This window comes from Chamaea fasciata, unplaced genomic scaffold (genome assembly GCF_029207755.1).
Source record: "Chamaea fasciata isolate MVZ Bird 193981 ecotype frontalis unplaced genomic scaffold, bChaFas1.0.hap1 SCAF_13, whole genome shotgun sequence".
Lineage (NCBI taxonomy): Eukaryota > Metazoa > Chordata > Aves > Passeriformes > Sylviidae > Chamaea > Chamaea fasciata.
The window spans coordinates 5753093-5771103 of record NW_027094098.1 but is presented as its reverse complement, the minus strand read 5'-3'; the positions used below and the strand labels follow the sequence as shown (position 1 = coordinate 5771103).

At 43.7% G+C, this 18011-nt stretch overlaps 1 protein-coding gene across 2 annotated transcripts in view; it reads left to right on the top strand.

Annotated features, from left to right (window-relative positions):
- Positions 1–552: 552 nt before the first annotated feature.
- The window catches only part of STAB1 (stabilin 1), a 52743-nt gene continuing 35284 nt past the window's right edge, over positions 553–18011 (top strand). The window contains exons 1-13 of one of the 2 annotated variants that reach the window (XM_066195735.1): positions 553–592; positions 1668–1803; positions 7194–7330; positions 8807–8922; positions 10006–10091; positions 11122–11191; positions 12000–12095; positions 12576–12692; positions 13424–13620; positions 13817–13950; positions 15618–15745; positions 15935–16026; positions 16967–17089. In XM_066195735.1, the coding sequence (XP_066051832.1) occupies positions 1729–1803; positions 7194–7330; positions 8807–8922; positions 10006–10091; positions 11122–11191; positions 12000–12095; positions 12576–12692; positions 13424–13620; positions 13817–13950; positions 15618–15745; positions 15935–16026; positions 16967–17089 (1371 nt within the window). In that variant the 5' untranslated portion in view covers positions 553–592; positions 1668–1728. Of the gene's footprint in view, positions 593–1497; positions 1804–7193; positions 7331–8806; positions 8923–10005; positions 10092–11121; positions 11192–11999; positions 12096–12575; positions 12693–13423; positions 13621–13816; positions 13951–15617; positions 15746–15934; positions 16027–16966; positions 17090–18011 lie in introns of those variants that run through there. The other variant, XM_066195736.1, reaches the window with a different exon arrangement.

Genomic DNA, 18011 nt, shown 5'->3' with positions numbered 1-18011 from the left:
GCCCCAGGGTGAGCTATTTTCACCTTAAAATCTTATCAGTTATGTGTGGACACTGACAACTTAATCCCTGTGTCATACAGCCAGCTCTTGAAAAACCCACCAACAATCTTCACCATCCTTCTGGGGCAGCATGGAGCAGAGGAGCAGTCTCATTCTTTTGTTTCCATGGCCAGCTCAGGGCCATGACTGCAGGCCAAGAAAGCACTATACAGCTTCCAGTCTCTACAAGAGTGTTCCCACTGTCCATTTGTCACTTTCCAATCCCACCAGAGCTGACTTGAGCCATGATGCCTCTGCCTCATTTTGAAGACCTTCAGGGTACCAAATGGTTCCCAGAGCAGTGTGAGCCCTCTGACCTTGTGGCACCAGCTGGGCAGTGACCGTCCCAGGGCTGCAGTTGTCCTGTGGCAGGACAAGTGGGCTGAGCTGTCAGGTTGAGCTGTGGGCTGGTGCTACTCACATGGGTTGCAGTGGATGGTTGTGTGCCTTATCTGCTTCCTGTTAGTGCAGGATATATAGCCGGGCTGGCTGTTCATCATGCTGCCTTTCCCTGTAGGATGAAGGCAGAAGTAAAGCACGGCTAACAGCACCAGTAAGTACAGCGCTTCCTATTACACCTCATATGTTACAGCATGTGTGTCTTTGTGGGGATGCAGGGACAAAAAAGTATTAATACTCTCATAATTTATGTAAACACAAGAATAGCTCCCTGTCCTGGTTTCATTTAGACACCTTCATATACTATTAATGGCTTGAACATATGAAGGTGCCTCATTTCTTGGTGAGATTTGTTGCTAACAGAAGCAGTCCTTAGACTGCTCAGGATAGTGGGCTCTCTTGGGAGTGCAGGGAGACAAAGGCCATGGAAAATCTGTCAATAATCAATTCTTTGTAATGTTCAAAAGGAAAATATGAATTGCAGACTGTACCTCAGGTTAGTGTATATTGTTTTAGATCCTGTTTCGGAACTTTCCTGTTCTGGGTGTTGTGGAAGTGCTCCTTGGATTCATCAAGCTGTCAGCAGAGTGTTTGGAAAATTATACATTTTGCTATTGCTGCCATAGCATCAGCTTTTCTTGCTGAGAAAGTCAGCTATTTTTAAAAAATATCAAAGCCTGCCCAAAGTTCTCGCTTGATTGATTGATGCAATGTGCTCCATTCCTGCTCTGAAGCACAGCCTGTCACTCGCATTGCTTTGTTCTTGCATACTTTGGGATAGGCAGTGCTCAGCTCGAACTTCACTTTGAGACATTATGGACATATTCACATCAGTGGCAAAAGGAAATTAACGTACCCTTCACAAATTTATGGTATTTAAGTTTGCCCATTGGATTTGCCTTCTGTTAAGCATACAGTTAACCTCTTTTCATTCCAATTAGTTGAAAACTAAGGATTTCCTTCCTTCTGTTTTGAACTGATATGTAAGAGGAAATCCGTAGATGTTCCTGTTTTGGGTAAACCTTTTACTAAGGAGTTCTGCTTGTGCATTTAAAAAAAAGAATGGAAAGAAAAAGGTTATGTTGATTCAGAATAACGCTAGAAGTAGCAGATCCATTTCTGAAGGTTTTGCAGCCAAAAAGCACAGTGCAAAAATGCCTTCTCCCTGTTTACTTTTAACCTCTGGTTTGTCTTGGATCTGACTCTTAGTAGGCGGTGTTATCTTACAGAAATTGCAGCCTCCCTCGCCACCCCTTTTGTGTAAAGGGTCCTGCCTGTAAAAGCCTGAAAATGCATCCTCCTGGATTGCTGTTTTTCTTCTTAGCAGCATGCTTCACTCCCACAGCTGACTGCCAGAGTCAGAAGGTAAGTCTGCGGGTCTTTGTTTAAATGTTCATTGAGCAGTTCTTCGTATTTGGATGGTAGCAAACAACACGTTGTTTCATCTACATTTAGTTAGGTGCAGAATAAAATCAGTAAGAACTGTAGGGCTGTAAGGTGTCTTCTCTGTAGTCCAAACTGAAGAACTAAATATAAGGTTGAAAGGAGCTGCTTGAGTTTTAGATCAGATTAAATTTGTGTCTATGTTTGGCATTGAACTTGAAAGAAACAACACCAGAGGGAAATACTCAGCATCTTCTGCTAGTTTCAGTATGTGGGATGGGAACTTTGTATTCGTCAGGACAGATCCATAAGTTTCCCAGGAGAATTTTACTCTAAAAAAAAAATTTAAGTCTCATCAATTTGTTCCTTTGCAACAATTTGATTCAAGTATATTTCCCAAAAGCTCCTCAGTAAAGATTGTTGAATACTTTCCATTTTATTTCAGTTTTGTTGATTTTCTTTTGATTCCTTCATCCCTGTTCTTGTGTTTAGCAGCAGCAGCAGCTAGGAGAATGTGTGATACCTTTGTAGCTCTGTAATCTGGACTCCATGGTGAGGCAGCCCAGTTCCTGTGGGCTGGAATTCACACTAATTCATGTTATATTGTCTTCGCCATCCCCTTCCTTGTGTTCTGCTGTTGGAAGAATGAACTGGTCTGCTAATCCTGGAGTTGTGGGGGGAATTTGGAAATTCCCTTGGGAAGGGAAACACCCTGTGGAGGGTTGTCTTGTCTTGAATGACACAGCAGGGCCTTGTGGGGAGTGAACAGACCTGTGAGTCTTAAGGACTTGATTTAGAAAAAGCCAGAGGACTGGAAAGATGCTTCAGTGTCAGACCTTTGCATGGAAGCTTCTGTATAGATTCTTGCATGAAAGGGCCATAAATGAATACTAGGAAGGCTTGTAGGATCATTACAGTGACTTGAGCACAAACGTGAAGTGTCTCTAGGGGTGGATTTCATCTGTCTGGAGATGTGGGTTCTAGGCAGATGAGCTTCAGATTGTGTTCAGAGACATGGGCTCATGTCTTCAGCTGATGGAAGTGCAAATGCAGGTCTCTCTACTTGGAGACACTGTTGATCTCTGTAAGTACTGAGGAGTCTGGCTTGGCATGGAACAGTTACATTATCAGGTACTGAGTACTCACAGAGAAGTTAAATGTTTTGAATCACCACTGGAGCAGTTTATTTAAAGCAGGAATAACTCCCTTTTAGAGTTTTTCGTCAAAAATTCCCTCTTTATGGAGAAAGAGAAGAAAGATTTGAACGGTTATAATGGGAGATAAGGAAAAGTAAGGTTTTAATGAAGCCTTCTCTGGCAGTTTAGAAAACCCATTGGATCTGATTGGAATAAAAGTGCTGTAATTCCACAGGAGGGTTTTCTTGGCTCACAGGGACCATTAAGAGAAAAGAGAGATTGTGTGCTACCTGCTTTTCAGTGCTGTTACCTCAGGGCTCAGCTTTAATGGTTCAAACATGACAGCGACTTTGTTAGTCTGATTTGGTTTTTTATACCTCTTGCTGAGGGCTGGGGAAGATCTGCAGATGTGAGAACCATGGAAGTTTTCCTGCTGGGAGGAGGCCAGTCCCAGAGTGTGCTGTAGGAGGAATGGAGGCAGGTGGGAAATGAGGAGAGTGGTCTCAGCATCCCCATGTTTCCAGTGCTCTGCAGCTGAGATGCTGGGAAACACACAGGGCAACAGCAGATCTCATGCTACAAAGTGTCTTCCTTGAACAAGTGTGAAGAGTCTGTGTGTCCAGGAGCTGCTTCTCTTTTCAGCTCAAGAGTTATTGAGAACTATTTGGGAAGGTACATGGCTATAATGACTCAAGCATGTGTCTACAGCTCTGTTTTGTAAAGGACAAATGCACTGGAAACTTGGTGATTCATTAGATAATGGCTGTTTACAGAACTGGCTCCCAGGATTGTTGGAGCCGAACACTGACGTCCAAATATGTTTTCCTTTCTTCCTTGAGATTTTTACCGTGCAGAAGGATTTGTGTTATGGTTTGGGAGGAAAAGATAAAGAGTGAAAATGAGGAGAATGAAACTAGCCCTTACGAAATACTTCCCAGCTTATTCTCTTGAGGTGGAATACGAGAAACAAGCACTTGAGAAGTGAGGGACATCTGTTCAGAGAGGAGGGAAGGAAACACTGCAGCATCCAGAAGCTTTGATGTGTCTCAGCTGAGTGCAGAGAGCAGTGGTTGCTCTTGCACAAGCATTTGAGTGCAGGGAGAGAGCACAGTGCAGCCTGGAAGACAGAGGCACCCTGGCTCTTAACTTCTGCTGGCTACAGCTGGTTGTCTTCTGCTTTAAAAAATTTTCATTTTGGAGATATTTGAGAGCATCAGTCCTCCTTTCTTGTTCCTTTGTACACAAACTGTGACCCAGTCCAGGCTCACAACATCACCTGTTCAGAACACTGGCTGTCACCAGGCAGCACTGCTGCATCACAGGGACAGACATTCCCTCTTGCTGCTTCCTTTCCAGTGGCTTTGCACTTAGAAACAGGAGTCAAAGATGAGTCCAAGAGAGCACTGCATCATTGTTTTCCATGAGGCTGTGGCCCAGGAGCCACTTCTGACTCAAACTTCTGTCTGTCTTTCATCCTCTCCAGAATTTGAGTATCCAGACTCTTGCATTTATGTCCCTTGATTCACTCTTCTGCTTTCTTAAGAAGCACAACTCTCCAGAAAATGACTGCTTCATCAGTTCTGTCACTCAAATTAGAAGGGATTTTTTATATATATATACTTTTCCATTCAGCTGTTTTCTTCCTCTTTCCTCCTGCCTGTTGCTGCTGACACAAGCATATTTCCTTATGAAAAAGGGGAAGGTCTTACTGGAAAGCTGCCTAAAGCTTATCAAGTGTCCCAGTAGGGTACAGGGGGATTCCACAATAACTGTCTTGTCTTAGAGGTCTGCAAGTAATTAAACATGCCAACAGGGAGGAATGACAGACATCCACCTCTCCCACTCTTCATTTCCACTGAGAAATGGAGCCTCATTGATGAAGGAAAGAGAAGGAAAATAGAATAATGTATGAATAATGGTGTCTTCCTCCACCACCATGACAGAGAATACATTTAATGGCCTAACTGTGTCTGGTGCCTGAAAGTACAGATGAAATAGAAGGTTGGAGAATTTTAATGTAGTGTTTTGTGCTCTACTGTTTATTGGTCTTTTTGATAAGATAGCGTGGCTCAGATACCTGGTGAAGGTTTGTGGCATAATTTTAACTCACAGGAAGGAGTCCACATCTGTATTTCTTGCTCAGGCATCTTCCCATTCCTTTTTCTGAGGCATTGTCTCAGGAAAGGCTAACGCTGGGATTTGATGGAACTAAAAGGTGGAGCTGTGCTGTTCTGTGAGACCCATGTGCCTGGCTTCAACTGGCTCCTTTCAAAAGCCCACCTTTAATCCGGAGTCCTAATTTAAGATCCAATCAGATGGCTGGATGGACTCCTTCCATACCCCATCAATGGCACTGCTGATCTTTAGAGGCACAGTACTCTGGAGGCAGCACCTTGTCTATTCATCCATATCGTTTGTCTTCTCTGTTTTTCTCCATGAAAAACGGGATATCTCTGCCTGCTCTGTGTGGGTGGAAGCGTACGGAACAGCAAACCTGATCTCTGTTCTACTGGATGATATCAGTAAAGCTGGTGCTCACAGGAGAGGTGGATTTGGTGGATCTCAGATTGGTTTAGAGCTCTTTATAATGCAAGGGTGTCCTTGAAGTAAGAGGTTCCTTAGGGATTCTGCTGCCAGGGAACTAGGGGTTGCTGTATGGTAGGAAACCCTCAGAAGCACAACCAGAAGTTAATATGCATGGGAAGGGCAACCACAGACACAGAAATAATTTCCTTCATGAGGCAGCATTCTTGCATGTATGGCTGCAGAAGGTGGATCCATAAATATGAGAAAATCTCAACGACTCCAGTCAGAGGGAAGGAGTTGCGAAATATTCCAGGGACATGTCCCTGTGGACTTGAGACATGAGGGTTATCTCTCAGGAGGTTTTGCTGACAGAGTCTGCTGCCAGTCATCTGGGAGGGCCTTCCTGAGCTCTTGATAACTGATAGGAACTTCCTCCCTTGCCTTGAGGCAAATGTATGTATTTGGCTTAAGTTCAGAGGAAGCAAAGCTGAGACTGCTGATGGGAATCCAAAATGAGGAGTTCTGGGGACAGGAGGGCTGCTGCATTATCAGCATTGTTCAGGATTGGCTTAAAAATTCCAGATCAAGGCCTCCTCCCAAAATTTGATATAATGTTTTTATTTTTAGAAAATACAATACCTGTAGAGGCACAGCTGGGATAAGCTCTGTGGGTTTTTTCCAGTCAGTGACCTTCTGAGGCATACACAGCTCATGCCTCACAACTTTTCTCTGTCATCAGCAGTGGCAAATACTGTCTTTTTTTTTTTCAAAATTACCAATGAGGTTTCCGTGCAGTTGCTTGTTTCCAGAAGTTTAGAAATTCACGGAAACACTTCTGAAGCAAAGTCACGAGTTTTAATGACAGTTTGGCAGGTGATGATGATCATTCACTCTGAGGCTGTACTTTGTCATCTGTGTTTCACTTGGAGAAGCAAGGTTGTTCAGGGGTGCAGGAAAGCCCTGTGAGGAAAACCAAACCCCTAAAGTAGTTCTGGTTGGGTGGAAGGACTTAGCTGACATTCACCAGCCATGTGATTTATCCAAGTGATCTTCATGCCAATGTTTATGGAGTCCCTCTCACCTGGGGTCAAAGCATCAAGGTGTTCAGACAGGTGCAGAGCACCTTTCCTTTTCATCCACCTCCCTGTGCCTCCTCACAGACAATTGCCATAAGAAATATTTCTGTGAGCAGCTCCTGACTCTGGGAAATAGACTGAACTAACACAGTCAGCTCTGCAGACCCGTGGAAGAGAAATGAACTGGATTTTATCAGTGGCATGGAAAAGATAAATGCTGTGTTGCCTTTTAATTCAGTGTCTTCTGGCAAGGGTTTTTAATTTAGGGCTGGTCCTCACACACCACTATCACGTGTTTGTAAAAGATCAGCTGAAATTAGCAGTGCAGAGCTGTGATTATTTTAGAAATGGTTAGAATATTTCCTGTGGGTCATAGGGGAAGGATAAGATAGCTGTGATCTGCCCTGTTGCTTCTAGCTGAGATCCAGGTGGATCCAAGCATGCAGCACCATGGTGGGGGGGTTTAGTCCATGGGAGTGTGTGGCACCTCCCAGAAGCTGCAATGGCCACTGCCCTCCCCAGTGATATCTAATGAATGGTGCAACTTGATAAAGATATTATGAGATTGGCAAGATAAGTGCCTGGGAGAGCAATTTAATCTGGGGCTATTTCCATTCTGTTTTTTCTTTTTAAGTTAAAATCCATGCGATGCAATGTCAAGACGATGTTCACCTTGAATACAGCATGTACTTCTTGTGCTGCAGTGCCTAAAATGTTGTGTCCAAGAGGCTGGTTAAAGACCTCCCAAAGATCAGGGGTGAGGGACTGCAGGTAAGGCCTGTTTCCTAACTCTGTTATGCTTTTGGCGCAGCCCTCCTGTGCAGGGAGTAGTGTGTGTCTTCAGGAGAACACACACATAAAGCTGTAAAGGTCCACCGGGTTTTGTTTTCAGATGGGTTTATGGCTCCTACGATTGCTGCTTTTGTCTCCTTGCAAATCCCACGGACTTTTTCTGGGCAGGTTCTATATACACAGAGCAAACTAAAAGACAATAACCTCTTAACTTGCCCTAAAAAACCCGAGTTTGCTAATCCTGCTGTAGCAATTTAACAGAGGTCTGTCTAGCATAGGAACCTGTTTCAGACCCAGAATTCCTTAGTGGCTTATTAGGAAAATAATTTAATGATAGTTCTCCTTGTATATCCTCCCAGCTTCCAGCAATAATCCTCTGAACTTTTAACCTTCCTAGTTCATTTTATGACAATTGCCTGTTCATGTGTTCCTTGCTCATACTCTGTTGAGCTTGGCTGGTAGGAAAAGGATGAAAGAAAACTGAATTTACTAGGAGGCTTTTGTAAAATGAAACACTATAGATTATTGTTTGCGTGTGCATTCAACAGTGAATGTTAACTGCTAATATACAGCTCCATTGTCTGCTCTTTGTCTGATTCCCTCAAAATACTTCAAAAATAGTGGTGGCAGTTTTGCAGTTTATAGCAGTTTTTGCACACACACACAGGAGTCAGATGGAAGCCCAAGCAGCAATGCTATTGAGACAATTTCCAAGTTCCTTTTGGGAAGGATGTGGTGCCAAAAATAAAATGAAGTGTAAGAATAATGTGAGTCTATGCAGCTTTTCTGTGTGTTATCTACTCTTGTGGTGGTTGTTGGACAGACCCAAGAATAGTTTTGTAGTGTGTACGTGCAGAACAAGAGGCACTGCCACCGAGGACTCACTGTCCTGTGTGTAGAGGGGAGGGATGATGGGTTGAAAAGAAGATGCTTCGTTGAGGGATTTAAGGCAAGGAAGGGATGCTTCTTTGAGGGATTTGTCCAAGATTTAATAGAGAATCTGTGAATAATATGGCTATTAAATCCAAATTTACAGCATTTTGATCTGGAATCTTTAGTAAAAGACAGAAAGGGATGAGTCCTGAAAGGAGCTTTTGTTCTTTCAGACTTATTTTAGATATGAAGTCGAATGCTGAGTCACCCTGGAAATCCTAACTTTGTTTCTGTGCTGTTTAACCCTTCAGGACCCAAGGTTTCCATCCTGATGCAAGATCTTGTCTCATGCCCAGTCCCTGACAGGTTTCTTCTAACCAATCTTTGAGGCTCAAATCAATGGGACTCTTTAGAGAAGACATAACTGGAGTGAAACCTCTTGTGTGTGTGCATGGAAGAGGGGATGAGGGCCATTCCTTCCCTTCAGAGCTCAGGGTGCTGCAGTGTGATTGCCTAGAAACCCGCCAGCAGGCCTGTGCTGGATTCGTGGTATAATCATAATCTTGGATTATTCTTTTTAAGATACTCTGTCAAGTTAGGAGAAAATACCCTTTCCCTGCCAGGGTGCCATCACATGTGTAAGAAGGAAATTGAGGAGAGAAAATGCTGTCCAGGATTCTGGGGTACAGAGTGCTATGGTAAGTTTTGGGGGTTTTACAACAACCTCCAGCAGCTGAACGGGTCAAACCAGTTTTAATAGGAGGCATTAAATATATATTGTGGTGATTAATTTTCATTATTCCTTGAACACTCACAAGGTCTCCATTATCTGTCAGGGAGCATATCTGTCTGTTCAGCGCATAATCTCTGCTCCAGATGAGTTGAATCCCTTACATTTAACACATAACATAACCTCCTGTGGTGGAACTTCCTTTTGTCTCTTCTATAAAAATAAACTTTTGGAAAGGGATGTTTTTGTTCCTCTTTACAAAAGTTTCCAAAGGAAGAGGAAGATCTTTCCGCTATCCCTGTTGTCTGCAAGCGCGTGTGCCACGTGTGCTACTCTGTAGTCTGGAGTTAGTCAGCCGTTCAGACACAGAAAGTACTTAGCAATCCCAACCCAAGGTGAAAATAACCATCCTAAAACTCACACTCAGATTTATGCCAAGTAATGAGGATTTGTTTTGTCTTGTCTCAAAAATCCTAAAGCAAGGTCTACTAAGCTAAACATTTCTCACATTTTTGTCTGACGGAATATGGAGAGACCCCCTCCAGTTCTGCAGAAAATGAGAGACTGAGTGCTTAAGCCTTGTTCTCATACTGGCTTTGAATAAGCAACTAGTTTCATCAGAGAAATCACAGATTTCAGAATTATCAGAAATAGTCCTCAGAATTTGGAGGTACCCCACTCTAAATATGTGGGGACCCTGTTTTTCTGGGCACACTTCCAGCTCTTCATGAAGTCCAGGGGAGCTGAAAATTGTGTCTTTGCAAAGCGGGTTCCTGTCTGTTCCCAGTTCCAGAACTGCCCTCACCTCTCAGTGCTGCTGGCAGCAGTGGCCCAACCTTAAATGATGTTTCAGTGTCTTTGTTGAAATTTAGTTACGGCTTGTTGGGACTTTTCCTTAGACCTTTCACCTCTGGGCCAGTGTTAGTCCTGCTGGATAATTTGCTGGTTAAGAGGCCTTTGTTTTGTACTGCTGGAATACCTGGGGCAGGAGGAGATGGAAAGGTGCTGGTTGTTCAATTTAATCTTATCTGTCCTTTCTCTTACCTGCTAGAGTGCCCAGGTGGCTCTGAAAATCCCTGCAATGGCCATGGGACATGCTTGGATGGTATACAGCAAAATGGGACCTGCATCTGTCAGGTCAGTGATTGATTTCCTCTAAGGGTGATGTGCTTTATCAGAGGGAGTTGTTTGTGTGGTGCCTGTGGGTGCAGGTGGGTGGAGGCTGCCCTACTGCCTGGAAGGCCTTTTGCAGCTCCTTTCATCCCAGCATCAGTGTCTGTGGTTTTCCTGCACCACTGGTGTTGTTGGCAATAGCACTAAAACACTGTTGTAGATGGTGTGGAGTTGGGGAGAATCTCAAGGTTGAAATAAGGAAAGAATTGCATTAATTCAACCGCTGGTCAGTTGAAATAATTGTGTCTGTCTGTGGCTGCAAGAAGCCCGGAGACACTTGGCCACTAATGAGCTGTACCCAGGTAGACAGAGGCTCCCTCTCTCAGGAAAAGCAGGAGAGATGAGAAAGAGAATTTAGGGCAGATATTTTTTTCATTTTTCTTTACCACTCCAGACGTATTACAACCAAACAATTCCTGCACATTTGAATAGAACAGTGTGTTGTTTCTAAAATGTATAAGGTAATGAATCAGTGTCAGACTTGAAACTTCCCCTGATGAAATGTATATTTTTACGCCATCCTTAATTATCAGTTCAAATCCTACCTCTTAGACTCGTTTTTGAGAAAAGCTGATTTTGGATTTAACTCAAAGACACCTTATATCAACTAAAATGTATGTTGAAGGTCCCTGAACCCTGTAAAATCAATGTAAGGAGTCCCACAGGTATTAATGAATTCCAGATTCCTTTTTCAGAGAGATATCAGGAACCAGCTGGAACATTCCTGTCTCTCTCTAATTAGGATATTATTTCCTCAGTGCCCACTAGAGTTTTCTGGCATTTGCATGCCCTCTCTGTGTCAGCTTACACTGGCATCTCCTTTGCCATTGGGGCTGGTTAGTACTGGAGCACTGAACAGATAAGTTTTCTTCACTGTGTTGCTTCAGATGTCACAGAAAATCAAAAACGGGGAGAGACTTTAAAGTATAATGATGTGTAAAACAACAGAGAGATACAGAAAAATAATATCTGGCACATTTTGGGACCCTTCTAGGAACAATACAGTGGGTATGGCTGCCAGAATTGCCGGGATCAAAACCGTTATGGCCCAGACTGTCAGTCAGGTAAGAAAAAGTCATTCAAGCGAAACCTCCACAAAAATAACAGAAAACAAGGAAGGAGTAGAAAGAGGTTGAGTGAGGAAGGTGCTGGAGAGGGCAAAAGTGGCAGAGAGCTGGCAGTGTTCAATCGCAGGTGTCTGGACATTTTGTCTTTGTGCCCTTCTGCACTCTCCTATTAAATAAATGATTCTCAGTCTCTCACTCAAACAGTCCATTTTTTTCCTACTGTAAATCTCTCTCTCCCTCCTTACCAGGGCTATCCCACTTTCCTCTCTCTTTCTAGCCAGGCCATTACCTACATCCCTGAAACAACCCACACTCCCTTCCCAACTGTTTCTCAGGCTCCTATGAGAGCTCCACTTGTCTTCCAGCTTCTTCCTTGCTGCCCTCTATAAAAAAATGATTGCACAATTAGACACTGTGCTACCTCTCATGTATGGCATTTTGGGAAGTGAATTATGGGCAGTGCAGCCTGGAGGAGCCCTTTTTGTCTATCTCCTACTTCCTTGTGTCCGCACAGGTGAGATAGGTATGACCTTGGTGGTTGTGCTCATGTGTTAAAACACACACCTGAAAAGCTGGTCTAGGTCTTGCATTCAGGGCTGCTCTTACCTCATCTTCTTGAACCCAGGACACGCAATTTACCCTCTCAAAGCTCTGACTGGCACAGTCGAATTTTAAAAGGAGCTAGAGGATTATTGGTGGGAAATCAGGATGCCAAGTCCCATGGCAGCTGGCCACTGTGTTCCTGGAGCCCTGTGCATTTCCTGGCTGCTGAAGGGCTGAAGCTTTGTCTGGGCTTCCCTTGCAGAGTGTGACTGTGTGCATGGGGAATGCAACAGTGGCGTCGCTGGGAATGGGAGCTGCACATGCTATGCAGGCTACACAGGCCCCAGGTGTGACCAAGGTAAACACACTGGTAGCTGCAGGGGGGCTGGGAGAGCAGACCTATGATATGGGCTTGGGTGTCCCTAAACGGGCAGGGAGGCACTCAGTGGGTTGGGAATGTAGAGGAAAGATGATCTGAGCATTGGAGATTGAGATAGAGGGAGGAGCTGGTGTCTACTGGGGTTAAAATGTTATTAAGATGATATTAAGAAACTATCTCTGTATGCCTCTGTTCTTTCTCTGGATACCAGCCAGATCCCTTCTTTCAGCTTTGGGGGACCCGACTACCTAGGCTGCCAGGAACTTAGATCTGCCTGCACTGCTCGCATCCTCTGGCTTTTGTGCCAGTTTGGGGTCCTCAGAAACCATACTTGCCTTTATTTCCAGTTATTCTGTAAAGTGAATGTCCTAGGGTGACTAGGTGAACCAGGACAGTGAATTGTGTCTTCTACCAGTGCCCTACATGCTCAAAGGGAAACTCTTTGCTGTGTGACTGCAGAGCTCCCCCTTTGCAAAGGCATCACCTGCGAGGCCAACAGCGAGTGTGTGGTGAGGGACGGGACAGCTGTGTGTGACTGCAAGCTGGGCTACAGAAAACAGGGCAGCACTTGCCAAGGTGAGAAACTTCTCTGTGACCCTAAATGGCTCTGTTTAGAAAAAATCCTGTCACACTGGTATCTGCAGAGGAGTTTGATTACTGTGAACACAGTGTCTACTTCATTGTAGAGGTTTAAAATCCATTTTTTCAGGAATACCCATAAGATTAAGGGCTAAGCTTTTGGCTCTCCTCTCACTTGGTCAAGAAAGCAGGAAGTGAATTAGAGTTGCAGGTTCCATCCGGGACTCACTTATAATTATGTGCTAAATAGTGACAGCAGGATGTTGGTGAGTATGAACCAGTTTAAATAATAAGGTGTGAAGCCCAAGGAGTTCTTCACTGATTTCAAATTTAAGTTTTTGAATTTGTTTCCTTAAAAGAAAGTTGATAAGATGCATGTGATCAGCTAGCTGTTTTCACTGGCTCTTTACAGGTTTTGCTGACCAAACTGCAGTTTCATGTATCCTCAGATATGATGCAAATTCAGAGTCAATCCAAGCATCCTCTGTCACTCACACTTCTGTAACTGAAGTAACATGGAAAATGTGTCATCCAAATTCCTCAGAATAAAAACCCCTGAATGTCTGCTGTCTGGAATGATTTCATTTCCCTGTGAAATTTTAGAAGTTTAATAGTACTAATTCCTTATGCTCCATTCTTTCCATGCCTTGCAGAGTGCTGTGCTGCATTTAGTGCTGTTTTGAAAACAAAAGTTTGGTTCCGCTCACCTCTAATCTCTTTAATTGCAGCTCAGGATCCTTGTGCTCCTTCTCCATGTTCCCCCTTTGCTGCATGTAAAGTTCTTGGATCACGTACATATGAATGTACCTGCAAAGAAGGATATCAAGGAGATGGAAAGATTTGCCAGCCCATCAACCCTTGTGTTGACAGCAATGGAGGCTGCCCAGAAAACTCTACAGTTTGTGTTTACAGACGTCCAGGAGAGGTAGGGCAATAACAGCCAAGGTCTGAAAAATGGCCAGGGGAGAAGTTCTTCATGTGAACTGATGGATGTGTTGGTCAAATCAGCTCTCCTTACCTCAGATTTTGCGAAGGGAAACCAGACATCTCTTCTGTGGGGTAACTCACAGGGTAAAAGACGGTGAATGCAGCTCTGTGATCAATGTGTTGCCTTCCCTTAGGCAACTTGTGTTTGCAAGCCTGGGACGAGTAGGAGAACTCCTTCATCTGAGTGTTTGGCATTTCCCAGCAGCTGCCAGCAGTATCTCTGCGACGTGACTGCCACGTGTGAAATTAACTCTCAGGGGACTCCGAGGTAAGTCAGTTTGAAAACTGCAAATAAGGAAGCCTATTCTGCAGCTAGAATGGAAATTTGATTTTGGATGAGCCGAATTTTGAAGAAACTGAGAGTGATCTCAGAGGTAGGGGCCAGAGTCGCCCTTTGAGAAGGACCTGTTTGTAACAAACCTATTGAAAGTAGAGTTCTACATCAGTCATTGTAAATTATTGCACGTGGTCACAATATGCTTTAAATCTGGGATGACAGAGTCTTCTGTGTTGTGAGCTGGAGGTGTAGCACCCCAAGATAGGGGTGGAAGAAGTTAATAATCAATCCTTTAGAGGGAGATGGGTGACTTGCTTGTTCACATTAGTGCACATTTGCTTCTGAGGAATAAGACTTTGTCACTTCTCCCAGGCAGGCCTGTAAGCAATAAATAGAGTTGCAGAGTGACAGAGAAAGGGAAAGTTGAGTGAAGAAACACCAAACCTCATGTAGCCCTCTGACGCAAAACACCTTCAAGTTTGTACCCCTTAGATGAGAAATATGGTGAATAGAAGATCATTTTTGCATAATGGCCTCTCAAACACCAGAGAAAGCTTCACTGAGAATTTTATGTGTTTTCAAGAAAAGCCTGAGCTTCTCTGATCCGCTGAGGAGGGAAAGAGCAATCCCATCTCCTCGATCCTTCCTTCTTCAATGCTGCTAAAACTATTAGCATCCACTTGCTCACTGTGTGCTCCAGGCCAAGACTGAAACACTGTGGCTTCCCTTTCTGAAGATCTGCTAGCACAGTGCAGGAACACAGTGTTCAGTGCAGTCCCTACCTTACAGATCTGTTCCCCAGCAGCTGGCACTGAGCCCTCTGAGGCTGGAGAGATGTCAAATTCCTCCCTGTGTCACATGTCTTTGCATGGCTGAAACAGAAAGAGCAGAGTTGATACTTGGACAAAGCCCAAACGGGAAAAAACGTCTTTGGTAGTCTCTGAGTGATGACTACAAATCCGTGTGAACCAGGACAGAGATTTTCACATGTAGATAAGCTTTTCTGGAAAAGTCATTAACCTGTCTGGGCCGCTCAGTGAGCTCCAGACAAACTGTAGCTAGCTGATGTGCTTGGGCTGGCTTCTCACTGAAGCCAAGGAGTCACATAGGAGTTGTTTGCTAGATCGTCACTTAGCCTGTGGGTTTTATGCATTACCTCAGATTTTCAGATGCTGAAATTACTACAACTGACTAAATATCTAATTAGAAAGGTGTCGATAATTATATTGTGGCAATCTGTATCCTGAACTCTAGAGCAGACAATCCTTATGCTGTTTGTATCTGAGAAAGCATCTCCATTCTCTTTGGGTAGATAAAATTTGGCTTGCCTGGCAGAAATGTGCATCTTTTCTCCTGTCACTCAGTTTAGGTAGAAGTTACTCAGCCCTTACCTGCATCCCTGGAAGAGTTCAAGGCCAGGTTGGTGGGGCCCTGAGCAACCTGGTCTACGGGAAGGTGTCGCTGCCTATGGCAGGGGGGCTTTGAACTAAGTGATCTTTAAGGTTCCTTCCAGCCCAAACCATTTTATGGTTCTAAGATCTTAGAGCTGAGATTGGCCTTTCAAGTGTAGATACTGACATGTTGTTCTACTTGGCAATTGTTGAATATGTTGCAAAGTGATTTATAATGGTTTGTTATGTTTCATCCTTGTCTCATAGCTGTGTGTGTAAAGAAGGGGAGATTGGAGATGGGAGAAGTTGCTATAAAGATCTCTTGGGTGAGATAAATCAGCACAATTTGCGAGGAAGGTTTACTAGGAAGCTAAACGTCGCCAAGAAAATGTTTGGTAAATGCTTTTTTATTTTGCTGGGGGGATGGAGCAAGCTGGGGACAGGGTAGCCAAATTCCCTCTCCTTCTTTGTAAATAAATATTTGTTGCTTGTACCAGGCTGATAATGTGTAGATTGAATTGTGCTGTAAACAAGAATATTTATTGCTGCAGTTAAACAGTCACTGCCTAATCCTCTTCTTACAGCATCTGGGTGCTCAACATTGCTGACTAAATATGGGCCCTTCACAGTCTTTGTACCATCCCTTCTTCCCATTCTTGATAGAATGGAATTCAACGTAAGTGTTCTTGGTTTTAGCAAATTTTTTCTTAAGGTTCTTTCCCGCTTCAGCTCTGCAGCCTGATTGACACAAGAGAGGAACTTTGGTGTGCACTATTTATAGAAATCATCTCTTGGGAATACTTTTCATTGTCTGGTTAAGTTGCAGTCTTATAGAGGATGCTACATCCCTCACATTATTTTAAAAACCTCTATTTCTTTCTTCAATACTGACAGAGTTTGGTCATTTTTTGTTTTTAATGTCAGGAAGTATAAGACTTTCTGGCCATTCTTCTTGCAAAACTCAAACCTCTTATGTATGACTATTCTTAGAACATTGAGTGGCTTTTTACCTCCTGAGGGTGTGATTTTTAAGAGGGGCCAAGTATTACAAAGTGTTGGAATTTCAACCTTTGGTCAAAAATAGTAACTTCAGGATCCATAGAAAATGTATCAGGAGAGGCCCCTAAGTTACCTAGTCTACCTGTTCCCACAAGGATCAGTTCCACCTAAATCAGTGTTGACAGAAGATTGTTCTAAAAAATACCGTTGATGGTAAGCCCAGAGAAGAAAAGAAGAAACTAAATGTAATTTCAGTAGATTAGATCACCTATGTTGTCCATCATAGACAAAGATTGCACTCAAGGAGCTTCAGCAAATTTTATAATATGGAGCATGCAAGGATGATTTTTAATTTGTCCAAGTCCAATAGGTTTCTGTCTAGGGGATTTCTCTAAAGTTACTTGCAGATTAATCAGTCTCCCTCTTGGATGTGTACACAAACAGAAGGGTTATGCCAGAGCGCCACTCCAGTGAATCAAAAAGAAGAGGAAAGCTCAGTCTTGTATGCTAAGAATTTCTATGTGTGTGTTAGCTGAGAGAAAGGTGGTGTTGTGGTAAATGAAGTTTTTGAAAAAACGTGTCATTTTTCTTTTTTGTGTGGGCTTTCCTCCCCAAAGGACACCACTGCTGAGCAGTTGTGCAGAATGCACATTGTTCCTGGTCTGCACATGATAGAAGACATGATAAAAGCCAAGACTATGTGGACCTTGTCAGGACATCAGCTGACATTCACTAGCCAAGTAAGGAATCTCCCGAAGGCCTGGGCCTGTTTTCACACAGGAACAGGCTGGAGCTTGGGCATGGTTTCCTTGGTGGGCTTTCTTCACCAGAAAACCTTTTTCTGTGATCAAAACAAGGAGCTCCTTTGTGCAGTCTATAGCAAGGTGATTTAAGACCAGACACCCCAAGCAACCACGTCTCCTGTCTCACAGGCAACGAAGAATCTGACATGTGAATGGTCTTTCCATGCGCTCTATATGCACTATGGTCTGGAGAAGAGACCTTTACCCTACACGGTCAGCAGCTACAATATTCATGTGGCTGACATGGAAGAGGCAACAGTCTCCCTTCAAACTGAATGCTCCCTTGGAATTTGTGTGGTCAGACACAGCCACACACTGAATATTTCCTCTTCTAGTTTCTCTTTTCCCCTCTTTCTATTTTATTTTCCTTAGTCTTCCTAGCAAAGAATTTTTCATTGTTGTGTTCTGATATGGAAGGCTCTTTTTTTCCAATTGACTCACATTTCCTGGTATCCACTGCTCTCTCTCTCTCCATCTTGCACCTTTCCTGCATGTAAGCTCACAGGTGGCCAAGGGGGAGAGCCCTGTGTTTCCTCTCTGAGAATCCAGCCTTGGCCTTGAGGTCTAGGTCATAATACATCAAAAGGACAAAGCACCACTGGGAGCAGGGGAATCCGAACTGAGTGTGTCAATGCTCCTTTTAAAATTCTTTCCTGTTTGTTTACTCAGGGCCCTTTTGATCTGGGAAGTCTGCTCTCCCCTTCCTTTGTTTCAGAGTCTGGAGTGATGTGAACTGAAGTTTAGGGCAGGGAGGAGCAATTAAAAATGCACATGGTAAAATGAAAAGTACAGGAAAGCTGTGCTTCCCTGAATTTGAGTCATGACTGCAGCACGAAGACTTGGATGCTTAGTTTGTAGG